Source organism: Zootermopsis nevadensis, unplaced genomic scaffold, assembly GCF_977971745.1.
Source record: "Zootermopsis nevadensis isolate Lab colony 2312 unplaced genomic scaffold, Znev_1.0 Znev_ptg000002l, whole genome shotgun sequence".
In the NCBI taxonomy this organism is placed as follows: domain Eukaryota; kingdom Metazoa; phylum Arthropoda; class Insecta; order Blattodea; family Termopsidae; genus Zootermopsis; species Zootermopsis nevadensis.
The window spans coordinates 5,058,195-5,080,843 of NW_028259134.1; the positions used below are offsets into that span (position 1 = coordinate 5,058,195).

General features: G+C 37.6%; 1 protein-coding gene across 4 annotated transcripts in view; it reads right to left on the reverse strand.

Annotated features, from left to right (window-relative positions):
* Positions 1-22,649, reverse strand: part of Naprt (nicotinate phosphoribosyltransferase) — a 45,404-nt gene that overhangs the window by 15,204 nt on the left and 7,551 nt on the right. Inside the window, exons 5-7 of one of the 4 annotated variants that reach the window (XM_022062268.2) lie at positions 22,267-22,394; positions 14,341-14,468; positions 7,664-7,842 (exon numbers count right to left, since the gene is read on the reverse strand). In XM_022062268.2, the coding sequence (XP_021917960.1) occupies positions 7,664-7,842; positions 14,341-14,468; positions 22,267-22,394 (435 nt within the window). Of the gene's footprint in view, positions 1-7,648; positions 7,843-14,340; positions 14,469-22,266; positions 22,395-22,649 lie in introns of all 4 variants that reach the window. The other 3 variants (XM_022062269.2, XM_022062267.2, XM_022062266.2) reach the window with 3 other exon arrangements.

The following is a 22,649-nucleotide window of genomic DNA, read 5'->3' on the forward strand; positions in this document are numbered from 1 at the left end:
AAAAATGCAAGAATCAAACATATCAAACAGCCATGTAAGTTACAATAACATATACCACACTGCACCGCAATTCCCTCACCAAAATTTGGACTGTAACAAAAAGAAAAAAAAATTGTAAATCCCCCCAGCATGCCCAAATACTAGCAGGTACACAAGCCCAATGCAAATATAAAAAGTGATCATACTTTTCAAAAATTCACATTGATGGATAAAATCATGTTCTTTCCTTGTTCTAATACTGAATCAGTGATCATCCACCATTTACAAGGTTAAACAGAACTGTATACAGCACTCAACTATGCAGGATTTACCATTCATTAGCACAACATTCTGTTTAGCCCTCTTCCTGCCCTTTCACTCACAGACCATGCTACACTGCCACACAGGTAATACACACAAAACAAAGGATGGCGCCCTCACACTACAAGAAACTTGGAGTTTTGTACTACTGTGGTGTAAACATGTGTTCTAATGAAATATCTTGCTTTGCCTGGATTATAAAATGACCAATCCCTTCTCAGACACTAAATTAAGAAAATAAAACAGATATTTATGATATGCCTTATCTTGTAACAGAATTGGTATCACTTTTGTCATCTTCACTGCCATGACAGTATCAAATATCAACCAAGCTTAATGTTTGCTGACTTTGGTGCATATCTGACTGCACTCACAGAAGCTTGAATGTTCTTTGTAAAGATGCTAGAAAGCAAAAATGTTCAATTTTATAACTGCTGCTACCATTATAGTTTTTAAAAGCACTTTTATATGGGCGATGGAAAAGTTAAAATAGCACAGAATATATAACAAGAAAGATACTTTTCACTTTCTTATGTTTAAGGGGATGGTAAAAAGATATAGGACATGGAGATAAAGGCAGAAAGGAATAAAGAGGGTAAGGAATGAAGATTTTAAAGAAATCGTTAATTGCCAGACTTCAGTGTGCCTTTCCACCCATATACAGACAGCAGCCTACAAAAAGCCCCACACAGCTACTACCAACATGAATGCCAGTATTAATGTAAATGTGTTATTTAGTTTCTGACTGCAATAGTCAGTCAAAAGCAGTGAAAATTTTTCTGGTATATTTTAAACCATATGTTCAGTGTAACTCCCATCAACCAGTATAAAACAGAAATGATGATGGTGATTCAGTCTGACTCTTTTTGTCTTAAAAACTACCAAACTTCTTTATAGTTCCTCAGATCTGCAAAACTGAAAATCCTCAATCGAGTCATACAAAGCAGCTGAAATATTGAATGCCACTACTTAATGAAGGTAAATTGGAAACCCGTGTTTGGCAACACTGGCATTCTGACCAACCACTTTACAAAATTATGCCACAAAAATGGAGTCAAAACACCTGCAAACTGAAAACAGTACAGAGAAAATGCTTCTGAACTACTGTGCTTAATAGTTATGACAGCCACATGTGGATCCTGATTTCTGATTTCGATCAGTGTAGCACAGCATATAACATGTCACGCTGCCAGACAGGTGATGCTAAAGAATGCCTTTCTTAAGATTTTGGATTTATCATAACATGACCATGTTTCTATAATCTACTGTTTAATACTAACTAACTAGATTGCTTACGGAACCAAAAGGTTCAACACCAAATTAACCAAAGATCTCCACTGATCCCTGTCCTGGGCCAATAAAATCCAATCTCCTGCATTATTGAAGTTTCTCTTTGGCTGAAATTTTCCCACACCTGTTGATATCCACATGTTCATCATCTTTATCTTTCTCTAAAATTTTAAACCTATTCAAAATTTCAACTTGATATTGCTCCTTTACCTCTCCCTCATTTTTTTAAAAATAAAATCTTTCTTTGTTTAAATTTTGCTTAGTTCGTCTACTTACTGAAAGCCTATTCCTCACCTACATCGCTACCAGATAATGGTTACGTGTCACAGTCTGCTCCTTTGAATTACATCACATCAATTATAAATGTCTGCCTTCTATTATCTACTATCCACTAAAACATATCTATCTGACTGTAACTGTACACACAATATAAAATTATTTGGAATTACTAAAATCCAGACAGAAGAAGGCAATCTGTTCTTATATAAACTTTCTTTCTGTTTTATTTTTTTATCTCTTGTGGCAGCTGGTATGAAGAAGTATCAGCTTACTGATCCAGTAGTTAGAACACTGCATTCGTCCACATTTCATTATAGCCAGACAAACAAAAGAACCAAAGAAGACTTTTAAAACTGTCCATATAATGACAACCAAAGCAGTCAGTAAATCACCAAAAGACAGGATGCTCTCCATATGACAAACAATGCATTAAAATCATTATAATCATAACAAATCACTTTAAAATATGACTAAAAATGTTATCAATATGACAATCATCACCTGTAGGATGATGTAGATCCAACTTCTGAAACATTATGTATAAAAAGCATACTTCAGATTTCTGCTAATATAATCACGCTACAATGCTACACAAACTGACCTAGTTAGAATCCTTTCTATGCAGAACTTACTATCCAGTAATCTTAATCTTGATAACACGAGTTTTCAATCTACTTTAACAGACTCAACAATAAGTATGTAAATAAAACATAATAAACAGTTAAATCTGAAATAAAAGATAAAGCTGGCTACTTGAACAATGAAAACTGCTTAATGGACCTACATGTCCTGTTTAATGCTTACATCAGTGCACATCAATGTATGCACAGCCATCTAGTCAAAAATTAATAGTGGGGAATATATCTCGAACATTTCATACATATGGTCATGATCACTAAGTGATTAATATTTGTACACAATCATCACCAAAGTTAAAAAAACTGTGGCATCACTTCAAATGCATTTCATTGGCAAGACAGTAGTGCCTGCACCTTGTAATGTGAGAAGTGGCCAAATTTAAAACTTAAGAAATGACCACAAATACTGTGCACAGTAAGAGTTAATTTGCATACATTCAATTAACAACTGTAGCAATTCCATGGGGTATCACACAAGACACACTGTGCTAGGCACAAAGGTGCATTCTATCCATGGTAGTCCATACTAGCCCAATTGCAAATTCCATATCACTTTATGCACGATGATACCATCACCACAAGACAGTCTTCAGATGCATGCCATAAGCAGTGCCCAGTGTATGCATGTTAGCAGGTATGCAGCAGTGCAAGAATCTGTACACAAAGCACTATTGCTGGACCAATGACTGGTATCCCAACACCATACACAATGTCCTCCAGATTGTAATACTGATTTTGTTATATGGAATCAACAGCCCACAGTGATGTGTTTGTTCTCAGAAGGATAAAAAGTCATTTCATTAGTACAAGATGATGCTGCAGTTATGCCTAACTATCAAGACACATGGCTGTAACAAAAAATAAACTTCCACAAAAGCTTATTAGTCATTGTGGTGTGTCATATGAGAAAAATTACAGACAGGCTAAAAGATGGTAACAAACTCAAAAGCTACATAATTAATTTTATCTGTCACTTTTGTGTCTCCTGCAATGTTTGAGTGTGTTTGTTTTCAAATTCAGGGATAAAGCATGTTTCGTAGCAGAATAATGTCTAATGAATTTTTATGAAATACTGTTCATATAAACAGAAACTTCATGATTTCCTATGATAATGTCATTTCAACATGCAGACATTATACTTTGATATAAAAAACCAAATTCATCATCTGTGACAGTCTTACATAGAAAGTTTGGACCATTATCTGCTACATCTTCAGAACCTTAAAGATGGTGTGGTGCCCACAAACCAAAAGCTGCTACTCATTCTACAACAGTCTCTTTTTTTAAACAATAATCAAGGTACATAACCTCCTGCACAGTCTCACAAACCCTCATTCCACAATGCTGCAGTTGCCATCTTCCGACAATTCAGAAATATCACTGAAACTAAAATGAATTCCTCCTGGACTACCAGCCATGTTAGGTGGTTTATGAAGAAAACATTAAACCACCTTACATGGCTGGTAGCCCGAGAGGAATTCATTATTCTTTGTCGCTGTGAAAGCTTCAGTTCATACATTACTGAACCTGTGATGACATAATCATCTTCAGGTGATGCAATGTATCTTCACTACACACTGTCAGAAGCATCAGCTGTCACCAACTATCAATCACTGGCAGAATTATGATAGTATGTCACTCAAGGTAAACCACTGAATTTACTTGCCACAATGCCATTTATTTACCCGTGTCTCAGAACATTTTGATGCTACTGCACAGATTGTGCATTGTTAGAACAGTCAGGTTATTAAAAAGTCTTAATTTCTTTGCAATACTGACCATGTGATTTATCACCAAATACATATTTGCAAAACAAATATAGGAGCATGTATAAACAAAAAAATATTTATTTTAACTTTACTACTACACCTGCTGAAGTTCTTCTGGAATGTCACATACCAATTCCAAAGGTCCTCCTATAATTTCATCATGCTTCCAAAGTCAGAATTCAAATGCAAACATTTAAAAGTTTGCTTGCCACAAACTTCAGCAAGAAGTAAGGATGCAGACATGACAGCCACAGCTTCTTTTGAAACTATCCAATACAAAACAGTCTAACATGTGAGTGTACCCATCAATATACAATTTGTAAAACAAGTGTCAATGGCTGTGATCACTGATGCAGGACTTCCCCAGGTGATGGCTGTCTTCTGGGTTGTAGAGCTATGTAGACATTTACTAACGTTTCAATGCATCAGGGCAATGACTCATCGCCTGATGACAGACAGTAAAGACCTCTGAAATGTTGGTGAATTTCTACCAGACTACACGGCACTACAACCCAGAAGACAGCCATCATTAATCTTACTGCTGTGATAACCTCAAATACTACAACTTGTCCAGGCGTTTGCACCCCACAAGGCAGCCAAATATCCCTTACCACATCAGTGTTCAGGCTAACTGGTGTGCCATGTCACTCAAGGTTTGGATAATGCAGTGTACCAGTATATATAAGATCTATGTCTTCCACATTAAAACTAAGACACCGAATATAACCGAATCCTTAATTTTCGTAACTATCATTTTAACTATTATTAGTCTGGGCAAGAAAATAAAAATTGATATAATTTTGATATTGTTGTGCAACACAGCACACTTCTTACCCATTTAAACTTCCCACCCTTTAGCCCATTTTGCAAACAAAACACATTACTATGTGACTTCTTAAACTGTCACCTATTATTATGTTCTCCATTTTGATTGCCCCAATGAAAAACAGAATTGTTTCTTCTGTCAATGTTAACGCCCCACACACACACAAAATTATTGGGGATCAATTTTTACATACTCAAACATGCAGGCAGATATGGTAAGTCTTGTGTGTGTTCATGTCATGCACAAGATGCAAGAGAAGGGGGAGGGGGAGATGACTCACGACCAAGTATCACAGCTTTGGTTTTCTAAGGCCGCAGTTACAATAATTTTGAAGCAGTTCTCACACTCCCCTTTTGACACAAACATTTCCTGTGCAAGGTTTACAAGGCGAATATCCAAAGCCAAGCTCTGATTTTGTCCAGCTTTCCTTTTGTTAATATTTGATACTGAAGTCCTGGTTTCCTGTCTATTAACATAATAGTTGTTAAGTCATTACTGATAAGATACTGATACAATTTCTGTGGGGAACCTAAACCCTTGAAAACTTTCTTCTGAATTTCCTTAGTCTCACTAGTGGATTCACACTTCACATAAAAACACCAAATGCTCTTGTGAAAACTTGGCCATGTTGTACATAAAGGGAATTTAGCATAACAACGATGAATATTCACATCTCCTCTCATCATCACTACTGACTCACCAAGAACTTGCTGACTGCATCAGCTGACCAAGCAGGACAGTTGGAAATCAATGCAAAGATTGTATACAGTGGAAAAGTACAGCACTGACACAGCTTCCAAATATCTCTGTATAATCAGGTCTCCTTTCTGGTGGACAAATGCCTTCATCAAGCACAGAAATTAAAGAAACAAGGGAAAAAAAACTCTTTTAAAGCTGCTAATTTTAATCAATTTCAGGTAGTGCCAATTCATTTTGTTGGAAATCATACATACAACCCTGCTCCCTTGCCTCAACTCAGTACAAACAAATTCCTTTAATGGAGAATGGAGAACCAGCACACATTTTTAACCTCTTTCAGTACTATAAGACCCAGATATCTGATCACTGATTATCCAAGCCCTGTATAAGACCTGTAGCAATGGTGTGTGACAGTATGTACAGTGAGTAACAGAATGCCTTTCTGAGCACACCTGCAAGTTTCTGGAATCATGTCAAACAACATAAAACACAGCAGGACAAAAACACAAGTCTGTTTCAGTATGATTATAAAACATGCAAGTTTTGATGACCTAACATTACATGTGAAACATTTTTATGCATATCTTCCACAGTTACTTAAAATTGTGTAAATGGAGTGAAATGAACATGAGGGAAAATCTGTATCCATTCTCTTTTTCAAAAGTATCTTCCTGACTTCAGGGGTGAACAGATAAACAGAGATTTACAATAAAAGATAAAGTCAAAAGTTTGTTTAATTTTTACCCATTTCCTCACACACAACAATATTCATCCATATGTCCACTTCAGTTAATAAAACTAAAAGAACTAAATTCCTAGCAATCTAGACCACATGAAGCCCTAAGAACCCAGTGTGGCTGTAGTAATGTTCTGGCTGACCAGAGCTACAAATAAATTCAGCTTTTACATAAATGTGTATGGAATATTGGTACAGAGAAAAAATTAAGTAATCACTGAAAAAAATTTCATTATACCACTTTCTCCACCACAATTTCCACAGAAACTACCAATATTGAACACAGACCTCCATGTTGCTGTTTATGGTTCATTTAATGATTCTGTCAGTAGCTCAGACCATACAGTCAAATGACAGGACGATTAGTGAAATGGAAAAGGATGAAAGTTAACAGCTGCAGCCCAACCTGAAATACTCTCAGCAATTGCCTGGAGTAACTGAGAAAACCACAAAACCAGTCAGGATACCATCTTTGGCCCTAATTTTGAACCCAGACTCCTGATACACAGCAGAAGTGCCAACCACTCAAGTGTGATGCTCAGAGCCACGCTGAAAAGTTATTATGAAACTATGGGATGGCCACAAATCAACTCAGCTGCATCTAATGTAGTAAAATTACATGACCCACACTAAAACAGTATAAACCTTCAATGTAATCTTACTTAACTAGTAAGAAGACACATTAAGATTGCCAACTCCCACTGGAATGCTAATCAGATATTTTCTCACACGCCAATGGTTCATCATCACTAGTCTTCAATCCTACAGAGCGGGAGGGAGGGGGGAACCTCTAGTGTAATCAAATGACTTGACAGTGTATGGGTCTTTGCTGTGCAAAGTTCCAGTTTGCACAATATTCCTCATTTAAGACAATGTTCATAAATGTTCCCATTTAGTAAAGAAGCCAAACACCCAAAGAAAATAAACAGTAAGCAATGAAAATATTTTGATAGACAACAGGAAAGGAGAAGAAAAAAACACGAGGCACAAATTATCCCTGTTATCAAATACAACACATCATGTGAATCACCCGCAAAGTGTGCTCAGAGTGACATGTTCCCATAGCAGTGACAAACAGCATGCAATCAAGCCAGGCGCCGCCCTAGGATACCTCCTAACATCGTACGTGTCGACTAGAGCCATGAAGCCTGAAGGGAACGCAATGGCGAATGAGATCCATGCTGCCAACTCTCCGTCTGATGCTTCCGAGGCTGGCAGCGACAACAGTGATGCAACCTCCTCACGCCAGTGGGTACACAGGTCCAGCATATCATGAGGGACACCACTGGTACGATGTGCGAGAACCTATCACCATAACACAGCACAAAGCATGACACATACATTAAGATGATTAGTTTTGCAACACATCATGCAACACTGAACACTAATTCAAAATTCTGTCTATGACATTTCAATGTATGAAGCCACAGTCACATTCAAGATTCTGTTAAGGAGGAATCCTGTGGTATAAGGCACTATATTCCACAGGATATTAGGAACACTGACAAATTCCAAGTCAATCAAGTGTATATAGGTTAATGGTGTCAGGTACAATCTCGCAGCACTGCAAACTTCCACTCTATTAACTTTGGACATAAAATTAAACCAGGGGATCCTCACCCCGACAATCTGTGTGTCCATCAACCTGTCCACCGGGTTTGGACATACCGTGTTCAGATGCTCCTGCAGTTACAGTAAAATAAGAAGCCCCATGTTGTAATTCAGCATACCATCATACATCAGTTGAAGATCAAGAAATTGTTGAATTTCAAATATTTAAAATGAATATCAAACATCTGTGGTGGGAAAACATGTTATTAGGACACCACCAACACCAAAGCCCAATCACTGAACCAAATCTTGATAACCTTGTATCTTCACAAACTGTGCCTGTAATATCCACTTTAATAACACCATCTTATTTGTATTCAAAATAGCTATTTGTAAAGACATAATGATTTCTTCTTGGGCTACCAACCACGTAAGGTCGTGCCCCTTATGTCTCCATGAAAAGACACTCAGTCCCGAGAATTTTAGGCAGAATTCAATATAATGTTATCACAATCTGAATATAGCAAGGAAAAATATGCTACTAATTATGTACTGATATAAACCAAATAGTAGAATATCATTCAAGGTTAAAACTTCAATTTTACTGTATTCCCTGCTTTCTACTAAAGAATTTACTGTCTATAAGAATATCTTACAAAACACACCAAAGAATGCCTTGCATGACAACAGAGTCCACCTGTCCTTCAACACATTTCACTGCTACAACATAAAATAGTGGACATAATATTTTCCTAAATTGAATATACATCTGGATAAATGTGCATTCCAGTATTTAGAAATTTCAAATGGAGTGAAAGTAATCCCTTCACATATCAGTTGCATACAGTATATCCAATGGCTTCTAAATTCACAATCTAAGTACTGATATGCTAAACACTTTGTATAACTGTATGATTGCTCACTATCCATGTTTATCCACTGCCCCTGCCACAGCCGCTTCCTTCCAAACGTTTCAGGGGGTTAGCTTTAGGTCATATTTAGATAAACACAGAATTTTTATTATGCTCTTCTGGGTTTGTGTGTGTGCATGCGTGCATGTATTGCATAAAGAAGCTTCAATTATTGGGATTTCTTCATATTCTTTAAAATTTTTCTTTCCTACTACGAAAATAAAAGTACATTAAAGAAACTTCGAAAACTTTCAAGCCTAAATTTGTTAATGAAATATAACTGTCCATGCAAGAGATGGGGTGTGTGTGTGTGTTTACAGGTTTAAAATTTACTCTACTCACACATACATAAGGCAAACCCCTTTTGAAGGCCCTGAAAAGGGCTAACATCTTCTCTACCTTACTCTCTATCCAGCTCCCTCCCCTCTGACACCTGCTTGGAAACCCCTTATTGGTCTAGAACTCTTTTCCCTCACTCCTCAATCCCTATCAGCCCACTCCCTTAGCCTGCCCTTTCTCCAACAATATATAAATCCCTCCACTTCCCAGCAATGCTACTTACTGGTGCATCTGTCTGTCTGTCTGTTCTGCACTAATCTCAGATCACCTGCCTATCCTCATGGACACCATATCCTGATCTTTTCAAAACCTGCTAAACCACCCCGACTTCACGTGAATGGACTGGGCTGCATTCAAGGCTTGCCTTGAAGAAAAACTCAGAGTAAATCCCATGGTAAATGACAAACACACACCTGACGTGCACTTAGAAGCAGACCAGCAGGAACTGCTTCAAAGTGTCAACCTGCAGCCCCCTTTATCTACTAGTATTTAGGATCAAATATGCCTGAAGAATTGGATGAGGAGGTGATCAGGTCAGAAGGGACCACACTCTGAAAGACCAGGTCAACTGCCTCCAGAGGTGTGACCTATTTGGCTGAATGAGTTTAGGAAAGAATAGTGAGTAATACACTGGAATTGTTGGACAGTCACTATGGAAGATGACAAAGAGGGTGATGGAAGTTCGCACTCCTTCACCCCTCTAGCAAGTGTTGGGAAGACTAGCTTTCTCAGACTCTGAGAAAGCACAAGCCCTGGCTGACAGCATGATCAGTTTCAGCTGGTAGATGACTCATCAGTTATTAAGATTATGTGCACATATGAGTATGCCCCCACAAGTGAATTGAAATTAATCAGTCCCTTGGAAGTCTTTCAAGCCATTATGAGACTCAAGGTTTGCAAGAATCTGGGCCTGAACAGTATTATGAACAGGACCCTTACACAACACCCTAAATGTATGATAACCTTTCTCATGAAAGCGTTTAATGCAGTCCTACGCAGGTAGTACTTCCCACCAATGTGCAAACACACTTGTGTGGTATCCATAATGACGCCAGAAAAGAATCCCATGTTGCCTTCTTCCTACACACCCATCAGTTTCCTGACACTGTAGGAAACCCGAGAAGATCTGGGGTCCTTACGGAAGTGCACAATAGAGAGCTGTTGCATGACAAGCAGTTTCAGTTTCAACCTACACATAGCACAAAGCTGCATTTGGCCCAGCACGTCAAAAGAATCACTAGAAAATTTGATAATTCAGTCTGTATGTGAACAATACACTTACACCCTCCTACCAAATCAAGGTAGCACAGTATGCGGATGACACTGCTCTCGTAGCCATGTCCTTGAGGCCTATCTTGGTAGAGTGAAGTACTGGCTATAGAACTGGATGACTACTATCAACGTCTTGAAGAACACTGTGCTCTTTTTTAGGCCATGACATGCATCCAAAACCCAGAGCAGTGCAGTTTTTAGAAGAGCTATTAAGTGGGTCAAAACAGTACAGTACCTTGGGAGTCACCCATGATACTCAGTTTACATGACCAATACATGTCAGCCAGGTGGGGAAAGAAAAGAAGAAGAAAGAAATAAAGAAGGTAGCTCAAAGACTGGGCATGCTTGGAACCCTCCACAACAGGAGAAGTAGCCTGTCCATCAGTATGCTGCTCTACAGGCAGTTAATCCATCTTATGATGGATTAAACATACCCCACCTGGAGGTCCACTGCCTGGAAGCTGCAAGTGTTACAATCCAAGTGTCTTTGCACTGCAACTAGCACACCTTGGTATATTAGAAACAGGCACATTCACAAGGATTTGGGGATTCAATTCCTTTCCAACCACATCACAGCACTGACTGAGAGTTTTGACTTAAAGTCAGCTAATGCAGGGAACCCCTTAGTTTGGTAACTTGGATGGCATCTGTGCCAACCAAGGGCTGACCAAGGTCACCCTTGGCAAACAGACAGGGACATGCTAAGCATGTAGCCGAGGCTGTCCCTAAACAGATAGCCAAGGCGGCACACAGATTGGTAAACCCACTCAGCTACCCTGACTCAGGTTTTCTGTGCTTTTCTTCAGCTGCAAGGCAAGTGCCAGGGTATAATTAAAAAGGGGTGTGGCCCACCTTTCCCAGTCTTGGAGGCCTTGAGCCGAAGTAATGCTCCCCCTCCCCCAAGTCCCAGAGGCAATCACACAAAGCAATCCAACACTTCTGGGTTCAAATCCCAGAGATCCATCCAACCAAAATTCTTTTCACAAAGGACAAGTTGCTGATGGGACAAACAACAACCAGTAGGAATAGCACCTTGTTCAAAAAATTAAAAATGTCTTGCACTTCTGCAACAATCCACCCTTAGTTTTTTGGTCGGTTGGTAGCATCACTACATCAATCCTGAAGATGCAGACAGCATGTTTCTCTGAAACGCTGTGATCTACCAACTATTCAATGCAGCCTCAAAACCCATAAAAAATACATCATCATTCTCACTACCATGCAAACCTCAAAACTAATATGATTTTAAATTGTTAACATTTCAGAATACTCCATTCCCTTATTACTATTTTCAAAGGAACATTGAACACTGTTGACAGTCATGTGCTTATGAGGCAAGTTAGAAATTTATCCACCTTTAGTGTAAACAATGCATTGAGACTAGGACCTTCAGCAGGTGGTGGCCCACTCCTGCACACACCATATGTAATTTTTTAAACTTATTTTTATTAAAAACACTGTCACCCTTGATGACACTTCCTCTGTACTGAAAACTAATTAATATTTGGAAAGACAAAAAAATGTGTACTGCAGATATTTACTTAGAAATGGTTCCAACATGGAAAGCACCAATTCATACATCAACAGCATTTGTAAATCTACATTACATAATGTAATTTTGATATATTTTAAAAGTCATCCCATGCCCTGCAAAGTTAAAGCTATTCATCATAGCTCTTTTTTATATGACGTAAAAATTCTGTAATAATTATTAACTGCAAATTCCTGAACACAATGCCCATATATAGTAATTCCTATGAAACTGCCTTGCAGATCACACAGAAAGAGAATTCTGCTTCTTCATTCAGTTTCTCTTGGTTTATTAATTAACACTTTTTGAACTATGAAGGTATGATCATTTGCCCATGAGCTAAGTAAAATGATGAGCAACCTCAAGGTAGCTGGCCTCTAAGCTCAAATTTGAATGGAGACAGCTTGGGTAAAGCACAGTGCTACTACAAATCCATAGCATAGTGGTAATGAACAGGGCTAAATGGATGTGACTACAGTACTATTCTAGCACTAAGGAAAACCATAAAACTGTTCCCTGTTCACGATTGAATCTTTCATCTCCCAGATGCGAGTCAACCATCCGTCTGCATGCTCTACTGCAAAAAAAGGCAGATACAACATACAAAAAGAAATACTACTTTATGCACCCAGAACAAACAGCATTCGTTGGCGGGTCTAGACATGTGAACATCTGAACTACATAAAAGCACCAATCGCTTCTCAAGAATAAAGCACTGACAGAATAGCTATCATCATTTAAGCAACAAGACTCACACAAATGGTACTCTTTGAAGATACATGTTTAACTCACTTGCTTGGTACTTTTTCAGCAACTACATAAAAGTAAAGCTCACTGAATACCTGAACCTCACATTGCTATTAAGAACACAGGTTTAAGAATTTTTCAAATATGACATTTATTACAGGCCTGAGAAATGTGATGAAAAAATCCAGAATGAAATACTGAGACATACGTTCCAAGACAGCAACATGGACATCAAGAACTAACAAACCCAAGTAAGTAATGCTGCCCCAGCGCTTAAGCACCACACCACAAAGATACGTAGGAAACACGGACATAAAACTCCATGCATTCTAGAGCTGGTACTAGATGTAGGTAAGTGGTCAGCTTCATGATCTGGCTACTTTAACCTCAGTACCATGTGCATAATGTATGAGTGGTAAGAGAATAATGATTCATATGAGTTTACTGGTTCTTGTGCTTTCTGAAATCAACTAGTAATTTAAAACATAGAAAATGAGTGAATGGATTAATGCTTGTCCAATAACAATGCAGAAGTGCATAATTATTAAGAATAATCCCCACTGGCACACTTCTATTGCTAATATATTCAAACTTACACCAATCTATAAATAGGCAAAATTATATGGGATATTAAAAAAACCCTACTAGAGGGAAATTACTGGAGACTTATTTGGTTCATTCACAATAACCATAGAAATCACAAGCATCAGATACCTTCATCCATGAACTCTGTATTCTGCCTAAAAAATCAATCACCCACAGCATACTGGAATTGGTATCCTACAAATGCCTTGTTCAGAGACCCAGAGAAAACGTCTGTTACGCACAATGCCACTGACAATGGCAGCTACACATATAATAAACAGCTTCTCTGCAAATTTAGTCTAAATGACTGTATCCAGGCATCTCACAATATCACCAGGCATTGACAAAAGAATGAAGTACCAGTTCAATCACAACAATATAAATGGTAACCATCCTTCCCATTAGATGCTATGTGTTGAACATTTTACTAATGGGAGAATGTTTCAGTTTCATACTAAAATCCCAAAAACCTTGTCTGTTACTAAGTTGAGTCTAGTGCAGGAAGTCATTTCCATTAGCTTTAATATTTATTTATAGTTTATTTAACGACACTTTCTCATTATTTCAGAATATATACACCTTACAGTCCTATGTACCAAATAAGTAAAATACTACACACTGATGTAACATGTCAGTTTCTGAACTCCCATGAGTCACACAACTCAACTGTAATGACTGGATGATGCAACAGGTGTCAACAGTGACTATAGTCAGGTTGATAGTGACAGCTCTCAGGCACAAGTAATATTCAACTTCCTTTACATGTGCTTTACTGTTTAAAAGAACAGTGTATGTAAGCAAACTTTACTATGCAACTAGGTTTAAGTAAATAAGAAAGTTAAAAATGTCAACTCTCATTATGCTGACCACTATCACCTTGGTCTTGAGTTCTCTGAGGTCAGAGAAAGACGTGACATAGGCGTGTGCATGTGTCCCATTCACTGGGATGTTGTACAGTTTCCCAGCCAAGACATTGCTTGTTCCATCAAATCCACCTGCAAAAATTGTTCCATGTATATAATAATTTATGCTTCAGTATTTAATTTGTAGTTACACATTTAGACAGATCACAGTAACATTACCAAATAAGTTAATCACAGTTTAATAACAGCACTTTAACAAATGCTTAAGTGATTTAGCATCAAATGACATGGTAAGATAATTATATAAACCATAAAACAGAAATGTCAATAGCTCAGAGTAATATAACCAGGCAAGTTATTCATGATGTATCAATAAAAATATATTGGCTGCACAGGTTATATTATTAAAGATAAAATGCTAATTATGAATGAAGATAACAAGAAACTGAGAAAAATACATTTGTCTGAAAGGACAATCAAATTATCAGTAAGGGCAGCAAAGATGTGAACCATTATTATCTCCCCAAAACAGGCCATATAACTTACTTATGTACACTTTCGCTAGCTTGCATCACATCCAAAAGTTAAAACACGTGTGAAAAATTAGATGTGTTTTAGCTGCTGTAAACAGATGAAGTGGAATCAGTGGAAGATCAAATAAGTACAAGGAAAACATATGATATGGCCCCTTCACCATCACGAGAACCTCACATCTCACACACTCTTTTATATGGAATTTCATGGATTCTCATTTTTCAAGCAAATGCTGGTGGAGGAAATTTCTTCCAGATCTAGAAGACCATGATTTACAAGGTTTCTCTAATGAAGAGCAGGTCAGAATTTCTTAACATGGTGCATGTTGTGAGAAATACTTAAAACGTCAAAGAAGAAACACTGAAGAATGGCTAGAGAGTGATGCAAATGAAGCGAGCTTCCAGCACGCAATGAACATTGTCATTATCAACATATAACATACAAAAGATGACAGTGAGGACATAACAGATATATAATGGCATACAAGGATTTATATATCAATTTAAAATAAATTAACCTAATAAAACATCGAGAATAAGAATATAGAAACCCTATGCCAGCACCATAAATTGAATGTGTCTGGGGGGGATCCCCAGTATCATTCTAAAAGTGGCTGTAAAGTGGAACAGTCCCAGTGCTTCTATAAGCAAATAACTTCAGTCTGTAATAAATCAATACAAAGGCCCCCAAACATTACAGTACATCAGGGAGAATACTGGAAAATGCCTGACCTCACCCGGATCACATGGTGCAGCAGCAATTACTGTAGTACGAGAAGGGGCAAACACTGCAGTGCTGAGTTTCTATGTACCAGTCACCAAACTCATGGCAAGTTCCCGCCTACTACAAGGTGTCCTGTGTAGTGCAACATTCATGTATACTTGAGTGATTTGATGCCTAGCTTCTAAATAAAGCTCATTTTCAACATTCTTGTTGGTAAATTCTCATCCAAAATAAACAAGACAAGGTTTAACAAATTACAACTTAATATCGTAATATGTAGTGGAAAAAACAATTACTGACATAAAAAAAGATGGTAACTTACCATGAAAGAACTTACTATGATAAACAAGGTAAGTAAACATAAAAATTTTCAATTTTTATGTGTTTTATATACATGTTACAGGCAAAATTGCTCTGAAGGGGGTGATATGTCAGCACTGAATTGTGGCTGCTAATGGGCCCATTATCCACACATAATTTGCCTTATGGATTTTATACACTTCTTTAGCATTTTATACAATACTAGATTTGGTTCTATGTAACATACCTAAACACATGCATTTTATACCGTTCTTCCCAGAATGATTTCCCATGATCCATAAGATCACATCTTAGATGAACAGAGAAAGGTCCTAGCTATGGCAGACCTTCCAAACTGAAGAGGTTTGGGGTGATAAGTTGGAGATAAAAAATCCACACACAACAAATCGAAGTATTTACACAGCCACTATCAAGCACACTTAAACTACATGGTCACTGGATGAAAGTCATGTGTTATAGTAAATACAATGCACAAATAATGCTGTAATACTTCAATATTAAAAAAGTAGTGTAGCTCAGACAGTATAGCGATAAGGACATGGGCTTGACCTACAGGTTCATTCCCTACAGAGGCACAAATTTTTCTCTTTGCCATCACGCTCAGACCATCTCTGGGATTCACCCAGTCTTCCATCCAGTGGTACTAGCAGTTCTTGCTAGGGTGGGTGGGTGGGAAGTGGCCATATCAAGATGCTGACCACTCACCTCCATTCAGCACTGTGGTGAAGAATGCATGGAGCTGTGTCTCCACATCCTACACATCTCACAAGAACGGTCTCCATTAGGCATAGGGGAAATTTTACCTGAATATAAAAGGGAGGAAGCAAGAGGAAGAAAAACTCTTAATTGATGAGTGTTTTGTCTTACCATCACAGTCTGCCATGCTGAACACATTTAGCTCAGCTGCCTGCGCTGAGCTATTTCTTTTAAGCTACACAAAAAATTCATTCATTGTCAATAAAAAAATCTTGTATGTCTGCACTTAAGCTAGAAGCCTAGGACTTCCAACTGACTTCATAACAAAAAATTTTCCTTGAAAAACAAAATCATTCAGCTTGTAAAGAAACCTGTTGAACTTATGTTACCCAAAGGTTCACATCTGTATTTGTGAAAGGCCACCACCAGATCATACCATGAGCCACATTATACTTTCTTAATATCACAGTAACATGAAGAATGTTTTAATCAGTAAGAAGCTTTTTTGCATTAGGGAAATTGGTGATCAGGCACTCTACACACTTTGCCATTGTCTCGATGAATTCAAGATGTGGTGGCACAGAGAAAATCTCCTAAATAAAAAAACTGTGTCCTGCAAGTTACATTTTTCAGGAAGTTATACTACTGAACAATATTTTCAAGCACACAATCGTATATCATACCGCAGGCCAGAAGAATTCTAGACAAGCAAATGGAATACAAAACTTCTTGCTTTATTTCAGTAAACAGATTCAAAGGAACAAACATGTAAGAGCAGGAGACAGTACAAACAAGATGAAATATTATTGTAGGCACTTTGCACTGGACAGGCTCTGCATTTGATTCTCAGCCTATAGGCCAGCTATCCTGAATGAAACTGAGATTCTCCCCAGGAACTCCAGGAAAAAACACGACAATACCTTAAACTATGCAATGACAGTGTTTTCCACATAATTCCCAATGTATGTCTAAATTATGTCCTGCACAGTAGCCGCGCGGTCTGAGGCACCATGCTTCGGACCGGTAATACAGAAAGCGCGCTGGTTCGAGTCTCGGTGAAAGAAATTTGTCATGAGATTTTTGACTGGTGTATGGGACCGGTGCCAACCCAGCATCGTGAGGAAATTGGGGAGCTGAAATGGGTAGTGTAACCGGTCATGAAATTTAGCAATTGCTGGGGGTTTGTCGTGCTGACCACACGTCATCCTATATCTGGCTGGATGATCGTTCACCTCTGCTTAGGCATGTGAACGTGAGGCCAGCAGCCAGTTAGTCGGCTCAGAGGGCTGTTACGCCACGGATTATTATTATGTCTAAATTACATGCGCAATAAAAGTATCATAAAACATACCAAGAAACTAAACATAATGACTTTGAAGATATAATTTACTTCAAAAGGTGGTGTGAAAATAATCTCATGTCCACGTCATGTATGGAATTTAGACCTGTGATCCCAGTGTACGAGCAGCCAAGACCAACAACGCCTTAGACTGCAAGGGACACAATGAGCAGCAGCAACTCTCAAACAGTAATATGTATTTACATGCATGCAGCAGCTGGAAGCGATCAATAGCTACACTGCTGTTCACTGTACCAGGGGTTAACTGACACTGCCAGTCACCAGCAAGAGAATGAAGTGGGTGGGAAACCAACATCCTCACACACAAAAGCCCATAACACATTCCCATGCAATAACTTGATGGACTACAGCTGTACAACCTGAAATACAGATTCACATGCCAATTCTAAGTGTCCCCGACACCTTCCTCTTCAAGCAGCAGTTATATGCTATATAAGAACTCAGTGATTACTCCTATATTACCAACTAAAATAACTGAATGTAACGTGTTCTTTCCAAAAGTTAACTTAACAGAGTCATTATTGAGTGAGGAGCTAACAGTGTGCTCAGACAGTCAAGAACTTTTATGCCTTTTATGGACCCAAAGTTTCACTACCATGTTCACAAAGCCTGCCACTGATCCCTTTATTGATCCAGTTACATGCCCTCCCACCCTATTTACCTAAGACCCAGTTTAATATTCTCCTTTTATCTGTGCCAATGTCTTCCAAGCAATCTCTTCCCTTCAGGCTTTCAAAATTTCTCACCATTCCCATGTTATATACCCCACTCATCACATCATTAATTTCATGATCCTAATATTTGTTAAAGAGTATAAATTATGGAGCTCCTCATCTTGTAATTTTATTATTAGGTCCAAACATTCTCCTCAGCACCTTGCTCTCAAACATTCTCAATCACTGTTCTCCTCAAGTTAGGGACCAAGTTTCATACCCATACAAAGCAACTAGTCAAATTATAGAACTGTGCATTTAAAACTTTTCATTTTTAGACAGCCAACAGGAAGACAAAAGATTCTGAAATGCAAGCATTCCCTGAATTTAGTCTGCTCCTAATTTCCTCATGACAACAATTTTGATTTGTTGCCATCTTTCCCAAATGCCTGAACCTTAATACTTTTTCAAGGAGTTGTTAACATATTGAACTTAAAATATGTTCATTGTATAATTTTGTAAGTAGAAAATTCAAGGTTCAAGCACCAATAAAATACAAGAAAGCATTTCATGTTCCAAGTCAATAGAGTCAAATCCCTTCAGAGTACCAAAAACACTGCCATTAAAGTGGGGTCTAATACGTCCCCAAGGTCCTTAAGTTTTTTTAGCATTCAACCATTTCACACTTGTCTCAGTTTCCCATCTCTTTTTCACACCGAGAATATCTCAAAAACAGAACTGACTGACAGTTGGGTCTATCCCATAATTGTGGGAAATACTTGGCAATGTTTTGCTGACTTCCTCCATGCTACTATTCTTTGTAGTCATAACCCCCCCCCCCCCCCCCCCCACAACAGAGCACATGCACACATCACTCAAAAGGAAATTACTTAATTTTATATGCTTGTACCTGTATAAAGCTGTTACAAACTTCCTTACTCTGTGACCAGTCTGGCAACCATATTGGAAACTGAAGTGTTATTAGTGTACTTTAAGTTAACTACTTGAAAAAATTGCAACACTTGAATTATGGAAGAGTCCACTAACCAAGTCAAATGGGTGGGAGTGGGGTGGGGGAGAACAGTAACTGCTCTACCAGAATTCTTAGATTTCTACCTGTTATAAATTTAATGAAACAGCCAGGATTTATAATTCTCCCAAGACCCCAATAACACCCCAACTCACTCCCTGAGTTGCTATGAATGGTACCCGAGAAGGTTTTATTTATTAAAACAGAATTGGTGGTGCACAGTATTTGTACATCTGAATATTCCAGGGAGTTGTATGTACAGCCAATTAAATAAAATTACATGAAACTTAACAGACTTTCTTTTAACAGGTAACTGGTTTCTTTTAGTGGTGGCATCCAACACTGTGCATACCAAAACACTTACACTAACAATTCTTTCAAATGAGCCAGGGTAGCTCAGTCAATATAGTGTCTATGTACTGGACAAATGGGGTTCAATTTTTCTTCTAGCCCCTGCAACCAGACCAGTTTTGAGGTATTTCCATCATTAGGGAGGAGACTGAAACGTACTGTCTTGGGTCCATTAGATGGAGCTGGTCTCTAACTTTTATTTGTTTGTTTGTCTCTCAGCATAAAATTACAAAACTAAGTGATGAAATAACTTTACATCAACAAATCCGAAGACTGACTGACGTCAACAGCAGATGATTTCATGATGTTTATTAACATTACAGATAGGAAACCAATGACCCACACTATCCAGCTCCACATGAATGAGCAATTATCATCTAAGAGGTATTAAACAAATAAAATCCCCCAAAACTTATATACTTTTAAACCATAAAATAAATTAAAAACCAATGGAAGAATGATGTAATTTGCCAGACGCAGATTTTATAAAATACCACAGAAGTTGTTAGAAAGAATAAGATAATGCCCTCACACCAATATGTAAATATCAATCTGGAGAAAGACATTTAAGGAAATCTCTTAAAAATGTTTTTAAAAAATTCTGTTCTGCAACAGACAAGCACACCCAGTAATGAGGGAGAGAAGGGGGAGGGAAGGAAGGTGACACAAATTTAAGAAAACTTACTGTGACTCTGGTCACATGGCTTTCCTATACAATCTTTTACAAAACATAAGCATACGTCAATGGAGTAATTTATTGCTCTGTGGCTTAGAAATTGTGGCTGAAATATTGTCATCCTTCCAAATATTAAGACCTCATAGAATTGGGATTAAAGAACAAAATACTTCCAAAGCATTATTCAAGTTATTCATTCCTAGAGTTCATGTCACATAACTTTTAGAAAAATCCTGACAGAGTTCATCTTCAAAAATGATAATTCCAGTTTTGTCTACTGTGTTAAATGAAACCTCCTACTTGAATACTCAGAATATAGTATTTAAAACTAAAAATCCTAACCAATATCAGCAGTAATATTAAAGCTCCTGTAACTGTTTGGCTGCAACATTGTTGTTAATTTTTTCCTAAGAAAATGTAATTATAAGACCAAAACCCTAACTCATTATAAGGGTTATTATATTATTCAATTCAATTCTTTATTTTAACATGCTGACTGAATATCTGCAGGAGTCAGTTACAGAGTCAGCACATGAAAGCAGAATATGCACAAAGTACAGAAAACAATAAAAAGCAAAAATGAAACTAAATACATACATACATACATACATACATACATACATACATACATACATACATACATACATACAAGCAATCAATCAATCAATCAATCCAAACACCTTCTCGTATCAGGGTGTCTTCAAAGTAGACAATGTTTTTGCCAAACATTTAAAATCTGCAAACGCCATTTCCAGTAATGACAAAAATAACACACAGATTTGTATGTAATGATTTACAAAATAATAAAAAATTACTGAAACTGCCAACACACAAATCAAATAGTAATATAGCATACCTTTTACACTTACACCTACCTAAAATTCAGAAACATGACACAAGAATAATAATCACACCCAGAACACAAAACTTCAACCAGCATAAGAGCCATGCAATATTTATGAACAACTTCAAACAAATTCATCAAACAAGTACATTTTTATAGCTCAGAAAGTAAAGTTGAATGAATAATTATCCGCAGCATGAATAAAACAAATTCAGTTTTTCCTTTGCTTGCCACAAATTAAATTATGTCAATAAAATGATTACTGTCACAACAGCAAGGTCAATCCAACTGAAGAACTCTTTATTGTTGAAGTTTCATTATACCTTGCATTAAATTAAAAATTACTTTCAAATTTTACACAATTTAATCATGCTAAAAATAGTCTTCACTGGTCCAAAACTTGGTACCAAAGTCCAGTATTCTGGGGCATGTTACAGTACTTCTTTTGGTCATGTAAAACCTGAATGTAAGTTAGAAGAATCACAGCTTTATCTCACATGACCTCTAGATTTAAAAATGAAACCACATTTCTGACCAGCTGAGAGAGGGAAGCCTACTGACACTATGACAACATCAGCACCTGGCAGTTGGCTGGTGCAGCCATGTGATGTGCTCAGGCAGTAGAAAAAGGTTACAACCCAAGATGTTCAGTAAACCATCATTCCAAGCAAGCAGGTTCACAAATAAGGATTCATATGACAACTTTAATTTAAATATCACACAATTATAGTAGTACACTTACCAACATATGCATACTTAGAAGCTGACAAGCCTCCATCTGGTCCCTGTGCACGCCTCAAACCAAATTCTAACAGTGAAATATGCTTTCCAGCAGCTATTCGGTATCTGGCAGCATTTGTTGCCATCAAACTGCAACAACAAAAAAGAGTTACATATACTACACAGAAAAACAAACTTATTGAAGAAATAACGTAGATATCTGGACCTAGGGAGGATGAAATAAATGGGGAATTTAGAATGAGCAAGGAGCGGCGTGAATTGTATGTGTCACCTAGCATAGCGAGGACAGTGAAATCTAGGAGGTTCAGATGGGATGCACATGTAGCACCATGTTGTGGGAGTCAAGGGGTGCATACAGAATTTTGGTACGGAATCCTTCTGGAA